A 17840-nucleotide genomic window follows, 5' to 3' on the forward strand; every position below is an offset into this window, starting at 1 on the left:
CTTGAGACAATTACTTTAAAATATTTAATGATGGGGGAAGGTATAGCACAGTGGTAGAGCGCACGCTCAGCGTGCACTAAGTCCTGGGTTCAGTCCCCAGTATCTCCGTTAAAAATAAATAAATAAATAAATCTAATTACCCCCCCAAAAATAGATAAGTAAAATAAAAGAAATAATTTTTTTTGTTTTAAAAAAGTTACGACATTTTTAGGCTATGTATAGATATTTGAACACTTTTTATATGCAGATATTTAGAAGACTAATTTTTTTCTTGGCTTTTTTCTTTTTTAATTTTATTTTTTGGGAGGAGGGTAATTAGGTTTGTTTATTCATTTATTTGTTTTAACCGAGGTACTGGGGATTGAGTGAACCCAGGACCTCGTGCCTGCTAAGCACACACTCTACCACTGACTCTTCCCTACCCCCAGAGGGCTAATTTTTTTTAAACGGGAAAAACTAAAGTCAGAAGAGTTTAAAACTTTCCTAAGGTCATGCATTGATTTGGTGCTGGCCCCCAAATGAAGCCCAAGTCATTTTAAACTATCACTCTTGTCTTCATGTCTACCACTGCTTTTAATAACGAACATAAAACTGTTTCATGTAATCTCCACAATCCTTGTATGATGGATATATACATATGTTCCAGTATCGTCTTTCACTGTTGGAGATACATATTAGGAATTCACACATGTATGTCAATAAGATATATGTGTACGATTATGTATCTATACGTATATAAGTTCTTTCATTCTGGCTTGATTTAAAATTACTTTTGTCATGTGCTTTCACGTAGATTAAATCCAACTTTCACTTGGATTAAATATTTGAAATTACTTTTTATCACCGAGTATAGATTGAGTTCCTTCCTCCCTTCACTTTGGGGAAATTTTTCCAAATTTAACTACGGACTTCTTCTTGTACTGATTCTTCCAGCAACCTAAAGGTCCTTTTGATGGCTCTCTGAATCATTTTCAGGTTCTAGTGGAATCTTGCATTTGATTTAACGTATTTGGTTCTTCTAAATGGGAAGCTAATGGCGAGACTAGTCTCAGGACAGACAAGCTTTGAAGTCCTGTCATTTTAGGATACTAGTAACAAGGTCCTCACTGAGCTGTGTGCTCAGTAACCTTTGTGGCTTTGCCCCTGAGTTGTATTTGGAATGGCAGTTCAGAAACCCTTGCTAGCATTTGCAGCTTCAAAGTCATTAGCTACTCTTTCAGCCTGGCAACCTACATGCCTTAGGATATACTGTAAAAGACCCATTTCAGATCTTGGTTCAAGGAATCGCCTAATGATATAAGTTGACGTTAAATCATTATGAGTTGAGTCAAAACTATTGAAAGAAATGAAGAGCTAGCCCAGAGTTGGAATTGATAAACAACAGGAACAGGACTTTACTAAATTTACACTAAATCTGTAGTCCCCCACATAAAATTCATCTTGTAGCTTCTCATCTTGACTCATCTTATGAATTTCCCGAACTCTGAGAAGTCAGTGTGACTTACCACACCTTGAATACAGAAAGAACAAAGATGCCGCAACCCTACCAAAGGAGCTCATGGTACTGACTCCTCAGTGGTCTTGGGGTCCAGCTGGTATCATCTTAGAGGCCAGCCTCAGATGGGACCAGCCACCCCCAGGTCCCCATCAGCGGGAACCATAACGGGGTTATCTTTGCCACGGAGCGGACGGGTTTGCAGCCTGCAAGCCAGCGCATGCCAGAAAGAGAACTGAGCAGACTTTCTTCTCCACGCGCTTGTATGAACGAAACGGAGGGAGAAACAGAAACACACAAAACGCACAAACCCACCTGCAGAGAAACATTCCTGAAAAAATACATCACTGGGACCTAGGTTTTTTTCCTCAGATGGAGATTCATGAAAGAAATTTGTTGCATATAGAAATTGGAATAGAGACTTTCTTGGGTTGTAAGGAGTGTTTGCTACTGATCGCTTTGAGTTTTATCAAGCTGGGCTGAGGCTGTGCTTTGCTTTAGAACTTTTCTTTCTATTCACTGCGTTAATAAGACTCATTACTGGAAGTTCCCTGAACAGTGGCCGTGCTGGACTTTATGCTCACTTCTGTAGTTGGACGAGGCCATGGTGTTAGCTTTTGGGGGGAAACGAGTCATCCTGGAAATGCATTTATGATGGGAGAAACTGTCATCTTATCCATATGTTTAACATGATGATCTCTTTGGAAACAGAGTTCAATGACCTAACCAGTAACTCTGGTGCCTTGAAAGACATTCTTGACAGTGGAGTGCCTTCTGGGGCTTAGTTACTGCCCCTGGAGAGAGTTTTAGCAAGTTGCTTTTAGTGGAAGAAAAAAATCCTTTGGTGTCTGTGGATCTGTTTGAGAAAACGAGTAACTGTGGGTCTCCCTCCCGGAGGAAGCCTAGGTTTGAAAGATGGCTTGTTTCACAGATTTGAGCACTGCAGACTCCTGTCGGGACGCTTTGTCGCCGGAACCGAGTGAAACCGGTCCCACCAGCTCATTCCTGAAACGTTGGTCTTCTCTGGGTACCTGATGTTCTTGTAGCTCTTCTCGGGCGAAAGGCCGGAGTGTCTGAAGGATGGCCCTCTGCTTTGCCTTTCAGAACCCCCTGTTCCCATCGCGCCCCCGCAGCTTGCCTCCGTGGGCGCCACCTACCTGTGGATCCAGCTCAACGCCAACTCCATCAATGGGGACGGGCCCATCGTCGCCCGCGAGGTGGAGTACTGCACCGCCAGCGGGAGCTGGAATGACCGGCAGCCGGTGGACTCCACCAGTTACAAAATCGGGCATCTGGACCCGGACACGGAGTATGAGATCAGCGTGCTCCTCACCCGGCCCGGGGAGGGCGGCACCGGGTCCCCCGGGCCCGCGCTCAGAACCAGAACCAAGTGTGCCGGTGAGTCTGGGGCTCCTGGGGTGGGCTGTCGTTGTCCGCTGCAGTCTGACCTGCGGGCTCGGGGTTTGTCAGGTGGCCCACACCTGCTCCTCGGCTCTGCCGGGATCCAGGATGGCCGCACAAGTCCCTTCGCCTGTGGACTTCCGGACCTGGAGGCTTGCTATCTCTCAGGAGGTCTCCACCCGCTTTCCCTGTCCTTCATTCACTCCTTCCTACGAGCAGCCCGTAGTACGTACAGGACTTACCCTCAAGTTGACAGGAACTGTCTTTTTTAACGGCGTCTGCTCAGGGGTCGGAGCCTCTGGCCCGGCCCCTCTGCTGTGCGCTCGCTGCTAATGTGCTCGCGGCCTGGGGGAGCTCTGGGCGAATAGAGTCCGTCTTCCAGGTTTCAGCGCTGCCTTTTTATTGATGGGTGTTTAATGGAGGGGCTGCTTGCCAATGGCACAGGGCCCATTTGTAAAATAAGCAATGGTGATTTGTGGGCCACGTGCAGTGTTTAAGCTCCCAGATTGTGAAGTCTAATTGATTGTGCTGACCCCGCTCTGCGGCTTACACAGAGGCGGGGTTGATAGAGAGAGAAATGCAGAGTCTTCTAGAGCCCCAAACCCTGCGGAAAGCACCCGTTAGAGGTTGCAGTGCCTTCGCTGTCTGGCGACCCTCGGCCGGAAGTGAGAGAGAGCAGCTTGGGATGCTGACGGGCTCTTCGTTTAGATGAAACAACTCTTGCCTTGAATTGTGAGCCGAGGTGAGGAGCCCCATAAATTTTTATAGGGTTAATTGATTCTCTGGGTACCATTATTTAGGAGGACACTAATCAATAGGTTGCATTTCCTTTTGAGTTTTATAAGTACTTGAGCACGCACAATCTGGCCCTGCCTGGTAGGAGAAATGATTAAGTCTTAACAATTCTATCCGCTTCATTCTTTCTTCATAATTTGGAGTATTGAGTTTCCAAAAGCCCAAAACTCATGGGAAGAGTTCTGTTTTGTTTTGTTTTGTTTTTAGTGCTGTACCCTTTTTTTTTTTAATTGAAGTAGAATTGATTTGAAAAAGTTCTGGTTTTTTAATTGTATTTATTTTTATTTTAATTAATTAATTTTGTTGACGGGGAGGCAATTAGGTTTATTTATTTACTTATTTATTGTTTTTAATGGAAGTACTGGGAATTGAACCCAGGACCCCGTGCATGCTAAACAGGCACTCTACCATCAAGCTATACCCTCCCTTCCAAAATTCTGGCTCTGTAAAAATATATTGGTTAGAATAGAACAGGACCCTTTTTCTTCTGGAGGATACATGCTGTTTGGGGGCAGTGACGGTCCTGCCTTGTCTACCCAGGTCTGTTTCCCAGGAAACTGGGGTCCCATGCCCAGAAGCTCCCATCGCCCTCAGTGCAGGGTCTCTGGGACAAGAACCGTGGTGATTCCTGCAGCCGCACTGGGTGGTTCCCAGGAAAATGAATTTGATAACACTTTCTCTTCCTCACTTGCCAAAACTATGTCATCTCTCCTCTCTGTTTAGATGAATAAAATGACCCTTCCTTTTTTGATGTAACTTATCACCTGTTGTAATGCAAATAGCAGCTGTTTATAACACCATAGATATCGTTTAGAGGAGTTGCTTTCAGATCTGTTATTACGTTGCAGCTGCCTTGTGACGTCTCTGGGGCTGATACCATGACCCCCATTACTAGGGGCGGGGAAACGGAAGCCCTGGTGGCCTGCTCTCCTCCGAGCATGATCTGCGGGCAGTCAGTTTGCTTTATTTCACTGCAGTGTTATTTTGAGGAATCCTGTTTGGGGCACGGTGATATATGGTCTTCCTTTCTCTCCAAAAGAGGGTTAGAATCTCCCTGCCTGGGCTGGAGAGAGGGTACTGTGTGTCTCATTCATCACTAACACCCCCCCACCAACCTAATGTTTTCAGTTCTGGTCATTTTTACGTATTTTTACACATTTTCTCTTGGTTTTGTGCCTGTACATTTCAGGTATTGACACAATTATTGTATACATTTCCCCTAAATATAATGCATGTGTCTTTGTCTTCAAGAAGCCTTTTTGGGACAGCTGCATGATGTGTAAATGTAGACCCTTTCGCAATAGACCAGCAGTCCTGTTTAAGACATTAGACCCAATTTAGAGTGGATGTTTGCATGCCACCCCTGTGTCTTGAGATGATACAGGACAACATGTCGGGGGAGAGGAGGGCCGTGTCCCAGGTCTCGGTTGAGTCCCTGGGATGTGCCCCACCAAGTGTGGGTCCTTGGCTTTGGGCAGGAAAGAATTCAAGAGCGAGCCACAGTTGAGTAAAGGCGGATTTATTCAGAGAGACACACACTCCATAGACGGTGCAGGCTTCAGAAGGCAAGACAAAGGCCACGAGGTGTGGGGCTGTTAGTTTTTATGGGCTCAGTAACTTCGCATGCTAACAAGTGGGGGGATTATTCCTGCTACTTTGGGGAAGGGACTGGGATTCTCAGGAGTTGGGCCACCGCCCACTTTTTGGCCTTTTATGGGCAGCCTGAGCTGTCCTGGTGCCTGCGGGACTTCCGTTTACCATGTTAACGTATTACGGTGAGCGTCTAATGAAGCTTAAAGTCTGCTGGAAGTCAAGTCTCTCACCATCCTGAGCCTCAAGGCCTGCTGGGAGTTGAATTTTCCTCCACCTTGGCGTTAATTGGTGTGTCATTCCTTGGATGGCTATGCCCTGCCCCCTTCCCTCCTGTCTCAAAAGCATTGACCTGACTTAAGCAAGGAGGCGCGCTGCCAAAGCATGCTTTCTCCTAAAACATGCGGTGGTTGCTGTAGCAGGTGTGTCCTGCATGGGCCCTGAACGTTTTTGAAAAAGCGGTGGCTGAACAACGCAGTCTTCGGAAATAGAAGTATGTTAGTTGAGAGGGTCAAAGCGAGAAGTAAGAGGGGGAGACGCAGGGTAGGTGAGGGAGGTAGTGTCCAGTGGGCCTTTTACTGTAGGAAGAAAGGCAGTTTCACCCTTCCTTGGCCCGAGACTTTGAGCAAACCTGCAGGGAAGCTTGGTGACTGCTCTGGTGAGCCGTGTGAAGTTGTGACGAGCAGGAGAGCAGGACGGATTTGAGAGGAAGAAGGCAGGTACCGCAGGCTAAAGACTGAGAAGTGGGATGCGGTTCCAGCCTGATACTCAGGTGGTTCGCGGGCAGTTAAGGTTCAGAGAGAGCCAGCCAGGGATCTCATAACCTGAGAGGGATGCTGGGCTTTCTGCAAAGCAGATGGAAAGTGGAAAACGGCCTCAGCCAGACAGGAACAGTGGATGAATCGAATAAGGGTGACACGTAGCAGCAGTAATTGTGCGTCCATCCCATGGGATTTGAAAGGTCAGTTCCCTGCTGGTGTGGAGTCAGAATCATAAAATTTAGCTGCAGCACATTTGAAAAAGGAGATTGAGGATTTGGTTCAAATGCTTATGAATCTGTAATATGGTCCCTATTCTATTAATCACTCTGTAATGCTGTTACCTCACCCCCCCCCCAAAAAAAACCTTATTTAATCTTAGGTTACATTAAGAAAGCAAATTCCCATACTGAAGGAAGTGATAGACTTTTTTTCTACAAATGCCCGGTAGCCTCCCTATTATGGCACTTAGTTGTAGTCCCTGCATTTTCAGAGAGAGCACAAAATGGACCAACTAGGGGCGGTGGGAAAAACTGAGAAAGCTGACAAAGAAGAGCAGGGTGTCCTACAGATTTCACGAGTGCTGAGTCATGTGTAGTGAGTTTCCAGTGGCTGATCCGTTCAAGCACAGCCTGATGTAGTGGAAGAAAATTTCCACATTCATAAGAGGATTAAGCTGGCCAACCCTGAATGTCTCTTCACCATGAAAATTCTGTGTTCTGTCTCTAATGAAATGGTCTGTTGTGTGGTTCCACCCTGGAAGTGTCTGCATTTACTTCTGTTTTATCCTTGCCCACATACTCCACAACCATGCTGGTCGAGTCTTGCTCTGCAAGCCAGTGGAGGTCTGTGATGATGTTTGCAAAAATCTGAGCAAAACCAGAGGAAACAGTTAGTTTTTCATATGACTAAATAGATTTAAATTTGAAGGACTGACCCTTATGCTGAGCTTCCTGCCTGATTTTTATGCTAAAATGCCACTGTCCTTAAATGGCAGCGCCTTTGGACTAGAGCCAGAGTCGGCAGTGAGAGATCAGGCTCTGGGACCGGGCTGCCGGGGTTTGATTTTGGGCTCTGTCTATTTCTAGACAAGTGACCATGGGAAGACTGTACACTTCTCTGCATCGCCATTGCGTTATCTGTAGACCAGGGGTGGTGATAACAGTGTGTATCCTGTATCTCCTAGTGTGGCCATGAAGCCTTAAGATGCTAGGCACTGTAAAGTGCCTAGAGCAGAGACTTAATAGCAAGTAGTCGATATAAGTTAACTGCCAGTGGAAAAAAAATTATCTTTTAACATTCTCATTCAAAAGAATGCGATGTTGGCAACCTGATTCCGTTGCCTTACATGGCTTACGTGGTAAATGGAAAATCAGAGGGACGCTGTTTCACATTTGGGCTCACATTTGGGCACATTTTAGCTGCAGTTGGGTTGCATCCAAGATGGACTCCAGCCTCTCATTTTTCCTGTTAAAATCTGTTTCGTTTGGACAACTCTGTTCTCATGCCTGGGCTGCACCACTGAGACCCGTCCCATCATGTCTTGGTGACACCCATGAAATCGTAGTTTGCTTCTTGCGCTGAAATGGAAAGATCACTGTTCATTGCCTGTCTCTGAGCACTGGAATTGATTGCGTGTGCGGCTTGTCGACGTGATCTCATCACCGGGTCAGATTTCTTTCGAGAATTGCACGGTAGCACACTGCCAGACCTCTTGCCTCTTGTGCTTCTGAAAATTACTTTCGGATATCTGCACAGGCTCTGCACATGGGACCTGATGGAGTCAGTTAGCTTCTCTGATTCTCTAAACAGCAGCCATGACACCAGCCCTGACAATATCAGAGGTGTTTCTGAAGATGAGGTGAGACATTCCCTGTAAAGGTATTTTACAAATGAGAAAATGCTCTGCCTCTATGGGTATTAAAAAATGATTATAGTCAGGAGTTAGTTTCAAGACCTATACACGTATCTACTTATTTTCCAATTTTGCAGTGCAGCTATAGTTGGGAAACCTCAGAGAGTTGAAATTATTTTAGTATCCAGTGAAGCAAAATGCAATTTAGTTTGTGTTTTCTATCATATCTTACATTCTTCTAATTACGTGCCGCGTGTATATCACAAGTCATTAACTGGTAGCTACTTGAAAAAGAGAAATGAGCAATGCTGTTAGATTGATTTTCACAGTGGACTTCTTATGTGTTTTATTTGGGGATATTGCTTTTTATGTATCCTGGTTATTGTTTAACTGTGGTTAAGTGTCTTGCTAATAACTGGCCTCAGGAGTTAAAGAAGGATGATGATAAACTAATGACTTACCGATTAAGAATGGTGAGAGTGGAAAAAAGATGAACTGAAATGTGTTCTTTAGAGTTAATATAACTGAAAAATATTTGCAAGAAGAATGATTGTGCTGTTTAAAACATTTATTCATAAGATATTCACTAAGCACCCACATTTGCAAGGCTCTGTTCCAGGCCCTGAAGGCAGAACAGTAAGACAAGATCCAGCTTTCAGAGGGAGGGAGGAAGGAAGTGTACAGATGGTAAATAAACGTGTGTATGTATGTATATACACATAGCTGCATGTATAATATGATAAATGCTATGAAGAGAAACAGAGAAAGAGATGGAGAATGGAAAGGTAGGATATTTTTGAATTAAGTTTTAATTTTTAATCGTGATAAAGTTTATCACTTTAACCATTTCTGAGGGTGCAGTTCAATAGTGTTAAGTACATTCAACTAATGCCCAGGACTTCTTCATCCTGCCAGACTGAAACTCAGCACTCACTCCCTGTTCTTCCCGCTTCCCAGCCCCCGGCCACCACCATTCTACTTTCTGTCTGTATGAGTTTGACTCCTCGAGGTCCCTCATGTGAGTGGAATCACACAGAATTTGCCCTCTTGTGACTGGCAATGTCTTCAAGGTTCATTCGTATTATAGCGTGTGTGATTGCACCTTTTTAATTACTCTGATAATGTTGCACGGTGTGTACTTACATTGTGTGATTCTTTGTAAACCACTTTGAGACTTTAAGCAATGATACTGGTTTTCCATGAATAATTCTCAATGTTTAAAACAACAAGGTCCTACTGTATAGCACAGGGAACTACCTTCAGTATTTTGTAGTAGTCTATGAAAAAGAATATGTAAATTATATATATATATATATATATATACACACACACACACACACACATATATATATATATATATATCTGAAAATATAACTTAATCACTATGCTGTACACCAGAAATTAACACAACATGGTAAACCAACTATACTTCAATAAGAAAAAGAAAAATAAAAAAGAGTACAGGCAAAGAATAGTTATGGCAATAAGAAAAATAAAATCAAGGCTTCCTGAAAAAAAATTCTCAGTGTTTAAGAATGCTTCATCCTTCTGACTTGTGGAAATCTTGCCTCCTAGAAGAGGGTTGAAGTACACAAATGTGCTAAGTCATGGGGGTACCACCATCCCATCAACAGTCAGCCTTCTGTTTGTTAGGAATAATGAGTGAGAAGAAAGCAGAGAGTTTTTAAAAATAATGAACTTCCAACTAGTCACGGAGGGTACATTTTATACCTAGTTGCATAGAGGTATAGAGCTGTTTTATATATGCCTCGTTAGAACCTCTTCTGTAACTGCAGTAAGAACTTCAAATATGTGTTACGTTAAAATTCATTTCTGTTCTACGCCGGTGGTTTGATAGCCCGCAGGCCCATCCACCTTATCTGAACGGCTCTCAGTGACACGAGGTACGGGCCATACTATTTATCTGCTTCAAGTCATTTCACCGTCCAGGGCCCTTTGGCCTGGGGAGAGTGGGTCTGTGCTGGGCTTCGTGTGGTGTGTGTTTTTGTGTGTCTCCTGTCCTTCATGATGGCGACTGGATCAGGTGCGTCTGGGTGGCTCTCCCATGCCCTGGCCGCGTGCTCTCGGATGACGACATTCTTAGTACAGGAGCAAGGGGGCCCTCAGGGCATCCTCCACGCAGAGGCCTGCTTCCCTGGTGGTGGGAATGTTCTACTAACTGCAGGGTTAATGTTCTGCGTTGCCTTTCATCATACTTCCTGAGAGCATCCCCAGCATGCTTTATGTAGGAGCACACTGGGTCCCACCAGGCCCAGTCTAAATCTTGCGAGACTAGGGCTCATATTGGTTTTGAAGTATTGATTCACTGTGTTTGCTGAATGTGACACTGGAGTGATTCATTTTAAATACACTTGAATGTGAGTCACATGGGAGATGAATAGTGATGGTTTCTTGGCCAAAGGGCCTCTCATGTGGCCCAAATTGCTGCATTCCACTGAAGGCGGACATCTCTGTGTCTGTTTATTTATCATTCTTGGTTCCTCTCATGGGAGCAGAAGAGACGTTCTGGTTGGAAGGGGGCTGATCTGAAATTAAACCCTGCCAAACACTTAATTTGTTTTCTTCCTAGATCAAGGCTAGCCAGGACAGCACACAACTGTTACTAGCATTGCAATATGTATTTGGACTCACACGGGTGACCACGGGCACATGGGGGCAGGAGGGAGCTCCTCTAAGCTGTGACAGAGGCTGATATTCAGAATGAATACAGGCCAAAGACCTCACTGGATGGAACAGAATTTATTTTTAATTTAGGTTTATTTACTAGGGAAGAAATTAAAGTGCGCTCATTCTAATTCTAAAACAGCTCTGCCAGAGGGCAACAGGTTTTAATGCATTTCTAACACAGTAAATCATTAAGAACCTTTGTTAATTATAAACATTAAAAGGGCTTAAGAAGGATCTTCCCTATTAGACTGCAGATGTAAATACAGGGCATCGGGCGGGGTCGCTCTCTGCCAGAGGACAGGAACGCAGAAGCAATGCGGCACCATTTTTATTATAACATTTTCAGTCCCTTCCTTACAGGCCTCGTGCCCCAGAGGCTCTGCATACAAACCTCAAGTCCTGCTTTAAACTCGGGGTCAGCACTTTCCCTGGTCTGAGCCCAAGGCCATGGCAGCGGCGGGCGGGAGGGGATACAGTCGAGCTACTGGAGCAGTCCTGGATGAGAGGTTGGAGGTGCCTCTAAAAAGACCAGACAAGTGGAGGTGGCGGCTTTCAGAGTCATCGTGGCCCCGACTTCATGACTCTTAAGTGTGGGGATAGTTCTCCAGAAGCTGTCAAGCAGGCCCCTCGTCTATGAAGAGTGATACTAACAGCACTTCTAGGCGTGATGTCGAAGTCTTGGCGGGCAGCTCCCCTCGTGGCTTTGAATAAGTGGAGGAGGCAGAGACGTTCAAGAGGAAGATTTGGGGATTATCAGGAAGGGCCTATGGCCTCCCCTGGCAGTGCCTCTGATGGGCCATTTAACACTGAAAAAAAAAAAATCACAGAACCCACCTAAGCCACACTTTGTACACCTTATCAATGAGGGAATTGCCCAGGTTTCTGGTTCTAGGGCTCTGATTCCATCAGTCCTGTCAGGCCCTTTGCTGTCATAGAGAAACATTCCTGCGGCCAGTGATGGTCCCTTACCAAGCGCTGACTGCAGCGTGTTGAGTGTGGTCCTAAGGTGATGCCTCCACTTCCCACGGAAGCATCTTCTAGAAAAAGGATGACACCTACTAAATCTTATTTGGACAGTTTTTAAAGAGACCCTAGGTCATCTAAATCTTCCCACAAATCTCATATATTTAGTAAAAAGAAATGTGCTGATAATGAAATTACTAATTTTTATTAGAGGAAAAGCCTTAGTTCCTTATCAGACTCATGATGCAGAGTTCTGTGTTGTGGCCTCTGTGTAGGTACTTAAGATAACACCTCATAATCACTGTGCACTGCGTGTTTTTTGTCAGGACTTAGAACGTCGCTGACCACTCTGGATTATCACAGAGGTTGGTCAGTTGTCACTGCCTTTGTCAGTGTTTTGGACACGCTCAGAGAAGACAGTGTCCATTGTTGGTTAACTTCTTCCACTTTGAAGACTGACTGACTTGGGTTGAGTGAGGCTTTTGTCACTAATAGCTAAAAAAAATCTCAACAAACTACTTAACCTAAGAACCTACATTTCTAATAACTCGAGTCTTTTTTCTTCCCAGTTAGCACCTTTCTTCACAGCACTGTTGGGAGAATTAAATGTGCTAAATGCATGAAAAACAGTTAGCCGAGAACTTTGCTTACCTGGTGCACGATGAATTCTAAGTAGACCTGCTTGCAAACTGATCAAATTAATACACTTATTACAGCTGTAGACACAGACTACTATGGCAAAATCCTCCAATAGGACTTCTAAGCAGGTCAGTCGGGTTTTGTTGGACACACTCATCAAGTTGCACGTTGCTTTAAGTAAAACAAAGAATAGATATATGTCCTTAAGCTAATGTCAAAAAATCAACTATATGTCAAAAAAAAGACAAACCAGAAAACTGATGGAAAGTTCCCTGGAACCTGGGGAACCATATTCTGACTCTTGCCAGTGTTGTCAGGATAGGAAAAATCACAATGACCCAAAGTCCCTGAAAGGGTTGCAAAGAACATAGGATAACTATGAACGCTTTATTCATATATGGGCTGTTAGCCTGCAGACGTGGGCATAGTGCCATTATTTGTGACTTGGTGAGCCCTTTTGACACTTTGGCCATTTGAAGCGTCCTGCCCCGGACCCTGACCCCTCTGAGTTTGCTTGGAACACACAGAGCTGGACAACCGCGGTTTGATTAGAGCAGTGGGGCGGCGTCTGCAGTACGACCGAGGCGTCCTTGCTCACTTACCTGCAGACGTCAGAAAGTAGAGGACATTCACTGAAGGAGACAGGGATGAGAGTCCTGATACTGTGGACCTAAGGGACGGAAGTACGCAGGCAAATTCCTCCCCTCTGGGCTGCTTCTGAGACGGGCTTACCTGGATTCTCTGCGCTGACCCAAGAGCAGAGAGAACTTGGTCCTGAGGACATTTCAGGAAAGGTTCCTGCACCCTTTGCTCACCAAGTATGCCCTGTGTCTGGGCCTCAGACTCAGCACATCCAAAACCAATTTAGTGAATTGGGAAATGGATGGATTTTCTCTGTGACCTCGTACGTCCCGAGGGCTTCCATCCGTTCTTGCCTTGGCAAGCTCAGACTCATCCTCCTCTTGTCAAACCCCTCTCTGCTTACGTGTCCCCACTCATGTGGAAGATAACTCATCGGAACACATTCAAATGCATTTGGCCTCCAATTAGAACTTGTCTGCTCCATCTGTAAGGATAATGCCACTCATGTTGTTAAAAATTAAATTAACAAGAAGTAAAATAAATGAGAGCTAAAACTTGCAGAGTAATAGCAACAGATTATGAAAGCGTGATATGTCAAAATTTTAGTTTATGAGGGTTAAACGTGTTCCTTTGTTTGCGTAATATTCTTATAAATTAATTTTAAGAATATAAAGAACTGGTAATTACCTATTAGAATAAATTGCGAGTGAATAGAAAGCTTTAAAAATGAATAATGCATATAAATGAAATTAAAACTACAAATGCCGGAAATTTTATTAGGAAGTACAGTTATATCTATTATTAAAATAAGAAAGATAATAGAACTGTTTGAGATCAAAATTGCTGATCTCCCATCCATGTTATTACTTCTGTAGAGTGAATAATGTAAGTAATATAACTACTGAGGTAAAATATTTCTATTGACCAAAAAGCAATATTTCTTCTTACAGATCTAGACAAGCGACTGTTGACATGCATTTATAGTTGGCATCGAAAACTCTTTGTAGAATATATTACCAGTAGGAAAGATACAGATATTAAAATATATTTGTTAGGTATTATATATTGTTATTCACGATTCTTTACCTATATTGCATTGCGTTTTAGATGGCTCATGAATTCATCATAAATAACATTTTGTTTGTTAATGTTTTTATTTTATTAATGATCTATTTTAATTACTGAAGTCAGAGGTACCATATAAGAAGGCAGAAGCACAGACATAGAGAATGTAGAAATTCACAGATCTTCTCTTGCTTTCTGTTCCTTCCCTGGGGACTGTGCTCTGGTGTTTCTCTCTCCACATCTCTCTCTGTGCGCATTTGGATGTACAAACATCAATCTGTGCTCCAGGCCTGTTACTTAGGAATTCTGACAACACGAGATCGTACTGTACCTGGGATTCTGCAGTTTGACTTCACATCTGTCAGTATTCTCTCAGCATCTCTCTAGTTGCCAGAGCCTACTGCAATATTTTTGTATTTAACTCATTCTTAGTAGTAGCTGTGCATTATTCTGAAATACAGATACCCCAACTATTTAGTCCTTTCTGTTTTGTTGGATGGTCATTGTTGTTTTTTTCTGTTAAAAGGAATATTTCAATAAATATCTATCAATATATCTCCTTTTATTAAAATACCCTTTGTTTCTGTAGGTTGCACTTTTAAGGTAGAGTTGGTGGGCCAAAGATGTGTACATTTAAGATTTTAGTTGTTGTTGTCAGGTTGCTTTCCAGAAGGTGCTAGCAAGTTAAACTCCATCAGCAAGGTGTGGGAATGTTAGCTTCTGTATTTGCTTTTGAGCATGGACTGTTAATGATCCTTTACTGTGTGTTACCAGTTATCAGTTTAGAAATGGTGTGTTACTATATTTGCATTTTACTATTTTTTTGTGTATGTATTGACTGTATTTTTTAATCATCAAATTATCTATTTCTATTCTGAGGATGCTAGTCCAGTCTTTACTTTTTCAGTTTGTAGGAGTGTTTTATATAGTAGGGTTATTAACCATTTGTCTGTTACATGTTTTGTAAGTATTATTCCTTATTCTACCACTTGTCTCTTGACTTTATTCATGGTAGATTTTCTTAGAGAGGAATGTTTGGTTACATCTATCAATCATAGCCTTTAGGACTACCCATATAGTGTTAATATGTAATTAGAGTGTCACTAGAATTTAAATCAATCCAAACATATATTAATTTATTCTAGGTAGTTGGTCAGCTATGCAGTAACTTTTACCAATTGTCATTTTTCCTAGTGGCTTGTTTTCCAGTATTGTTTCAGAAGGTATTTTCCACATTTTTTTGAATATTTTGAAAATAGTTCATTTTCACACTTCAGTCTTCAACCACTGAAATTCTGGTCAGAGGGACTTACAAAGAAGACTACGGGCTAGAGAGGCTTCTGGGAAAGATTCCTTCAGTGATGTCAAAAAGAAAGGGTCCTTTCTCACCTTTGGATGTTATGTGATGTGGCACCCAGGAATGCAGTGGGCGTCGGGCGTCTGGTGACCACAGGGGAACTGGGAGAAGGACAGGCACTGTGAAAGCTGAGTAGACGCACTGAATTACAATACCCTCCACACCTTGTTTTGGTTTGCTTGCTTTCTCTTTCTTCCTTCCTCTCTCCTCCCTCCTTCCCTCCTCACCCCCTCCCTTCCTCCTTTCTTTATTCAACAAGTAGTTACGGGGCCCCTCTTATTTGATAGGTACTCTCCCGGGTGTGGGGGACACGGTGGTAAAACACCAGCCCCCCAGCCCTCAGGGCACAGTTTCCGAGTTATATAAAGTCCCCCTCTGGTTTGCAGCACATGTACCTATTAGCTTGGAGCAAAGCTTGCAGAGATTCCCAGAACCGTTGTGGGGAGGAGGTTCTAAAAGGAAACACAGACATCAGGGCATACAGGAGCTTTACATATAAATTGTTTTAACTGGGATATTTTGGGCTGCAAGAACAAAAAGGCATCTCATACAGACTAACCACAAAGGAAATGCATCAAAGCGGAGAAACAGGAAGCCCGTGGACAAGTCACACTTCGCAGTTTATTACCAGGAACATGAGTTCCTTCCAGATCTCTCCTGCACTGGCTTCAGCCCAGAGCTGGTCCTCTTCACAGCCATAAGGTGGCCTTTAGAAGCATCTAGGAAAACATGCTTTGTTCAAATCTGGCTGAGGAAAAAGAGAAGCATTTTCCCAAACTAGAGTCTTAACTCTTCTTTCAGTTTGTTAGACCAATTAGAGACCAATGAAAACAACCAGGAAATTTTTATGAGTTGATTGACTTGGTGTTTTTATTCTCAAACTTTAATGTGCACATCAGAATCACCTGGAAGGCTTTTAAAAGATAGATCACTGGGCCCCACTCCAGATTTTGGGGTCTGGCTCAAGAATTTATATTCCTAGCAAATTCCCCAGTGATGCTGGTTGAGACTGGTTTGGAGAAATAAAGATACAGTCTTGCACTGTACACTTATGACTATGGCCAAAATCTAGGAAACGGACACCACCACCTGCTGGCTATGGAGCAGCTGGAACTCTCATTCATTGCTGATGGGAATGCAGGATGGTGCAGCCACTTTGGAAGACAGCTCTGCACTTTCGTAGAAAACTAGACATACATTACCACACCATTCAGCTGTAGAGCTTCTTGGTATTCACCCGAAGGAGTCAGAAACTCATGTCCCCACAAAAACCTGCACCTGACGTATTGATGCCCCAAGCCTCCTGACCTGGGCTGCCTGCTGGCCCCGGGATGGAAGGCCAGCACTCTTTCTCTGTGAGGGAGAGACTCACTGGGACATTTGCTGATGTTCAGCTCTTCGTTGCCAACCAGCTGTAGCCTTTAGTACCAGTAAAAGCAAACAAACAAAAAACAGCAACAAAAACCTCTGCCATGGTTTTACTCATTCCAGTAAGTTCCTTTTAACCCATTTTTGGACTCCTTTAAAGATTTGACCATTTCCAGTGAGTTCTGCTCTTAAATCTTTGCTCTGACTCACTCTTTGCCCAACACAAACCATTGTAACCTGGAGGGGGCTTTTGCAGAAATGTGGAAACTTGTCTTGACAGTTTCCTTCTATGGTCCTTCCACCTTAATTTTCAAATGCGAAGGCAGACTTGAGCTATTCGTGGGTATTGTGATGGGTGATGAGCAGGGTTGGGGGAGGCTCAGGAACTCGGCAGGAACATCGAGGACCATGCCCCATGTTTGTGACACCTGAACCCCTTCAGCACTGAAAGAAGAAACACAGTTATTCACACGTGTCTTAACATCGCTTATAGTAAAATGCCTAAATGGTAGGACTAGGTATAAAGTGAAATTTTTTTTCTCTCGTAGTCCAGCCTCCCTCTCTTAGAGGATAAAGTCGGGGTTCGTTGTTTCCATGGTTTCCTTTTCTGTGCTTCTGGTGACTCAAGGAGACTGATCCCCAGGCTCGCTGTCGCCCTGGGAGAGGAGGGGTGATGGGAGGTCACATTAATCTGTGTGACTCACAGCTCAATTGTGAATTCCCACCTTGTTCAAAGTAGTCATTTGACCTCTGGTAGTTTATTTTTTTAGCTATAAAGTTTTTTTATTGATTACATACAACTCTGGGGATAGTACATCCACTTTTATTTCAAACTTAAGGGTTATTTAGAAATGCTTTGTTGTTGTTGTTGTTGGCAGAGAGGGGTTCCTGAAACTCTAAACGATATTCATTTCTCTGATAGATTATTGTAGAGAAATTCTCTACGATGGTCACTTTGCTTCTATTGGAACATCCGTCTGGCATCCCACAGTGTGGTCACCTCCGTTGTATCTGGAAGTACTCTCTATTAACAAAGGGCGTCACAATTCATCGAATGGTGTGTCTCTCAAATCAAGTTTTCTTTTTGAGAAATAGAAAACACACAGAAGAGTGAGCCACTCACCTGGGCTTGGTGGATGCCTGCAGCTGCTCCCTGGGACGGGGGTCCAGGAGGACGGGCGGGAGCCGAAGTCCACCCATCAGCCACGGCCCTTCCCCGTGGGGCACACGTCTCTTTCCAGAAGGAGGGAAGCCAGGCCCTGTGGGTAAACGTGGATGTCGATG

At 43.7% G+C, this 17840-nt stretch overlaps 1 protein-coding gene across 6 annotated transcripts in view; it reads left to right on the forward strand.

Annotated features, from left to right (window-relative positions):
• Positions 1-17840, forward strand: part of PTPRM (protein tyrosine phosphatase receptor type M) — a 643552-nt gene that overhangs the window by 332095 nt on the left and 293617 nt on the right. For all 6 annotated transcript variants that reach the window (XM_072949242.1, XM_072949243.1, XM_072949238.1 and 3 more), the window contains one exon: positions 2600-2893. In XM_072949242.1, the coding sequence (XP_072805343.1) occupies positions 2600-2893 (294 nt within the window). The remainder of the gene's footprint in view (positions 1-2599; positions 2894-17840) is intronic.

The sequence above is a fragment of the Vicugna pacos genome, chromosome 24 (genome assembly GCF_048564905.1).
Source record: "Vicugna pacos chromosome 24, VicPac4, whole genome shotgun sequence".
Classification (NCBI taxonomy): domain Eukaryota; kingdom Metazoa; phylum Chordata; class Mammalia; order Artiodactyla; family Camelidae; genus Vicugna; species Vicugna pacos.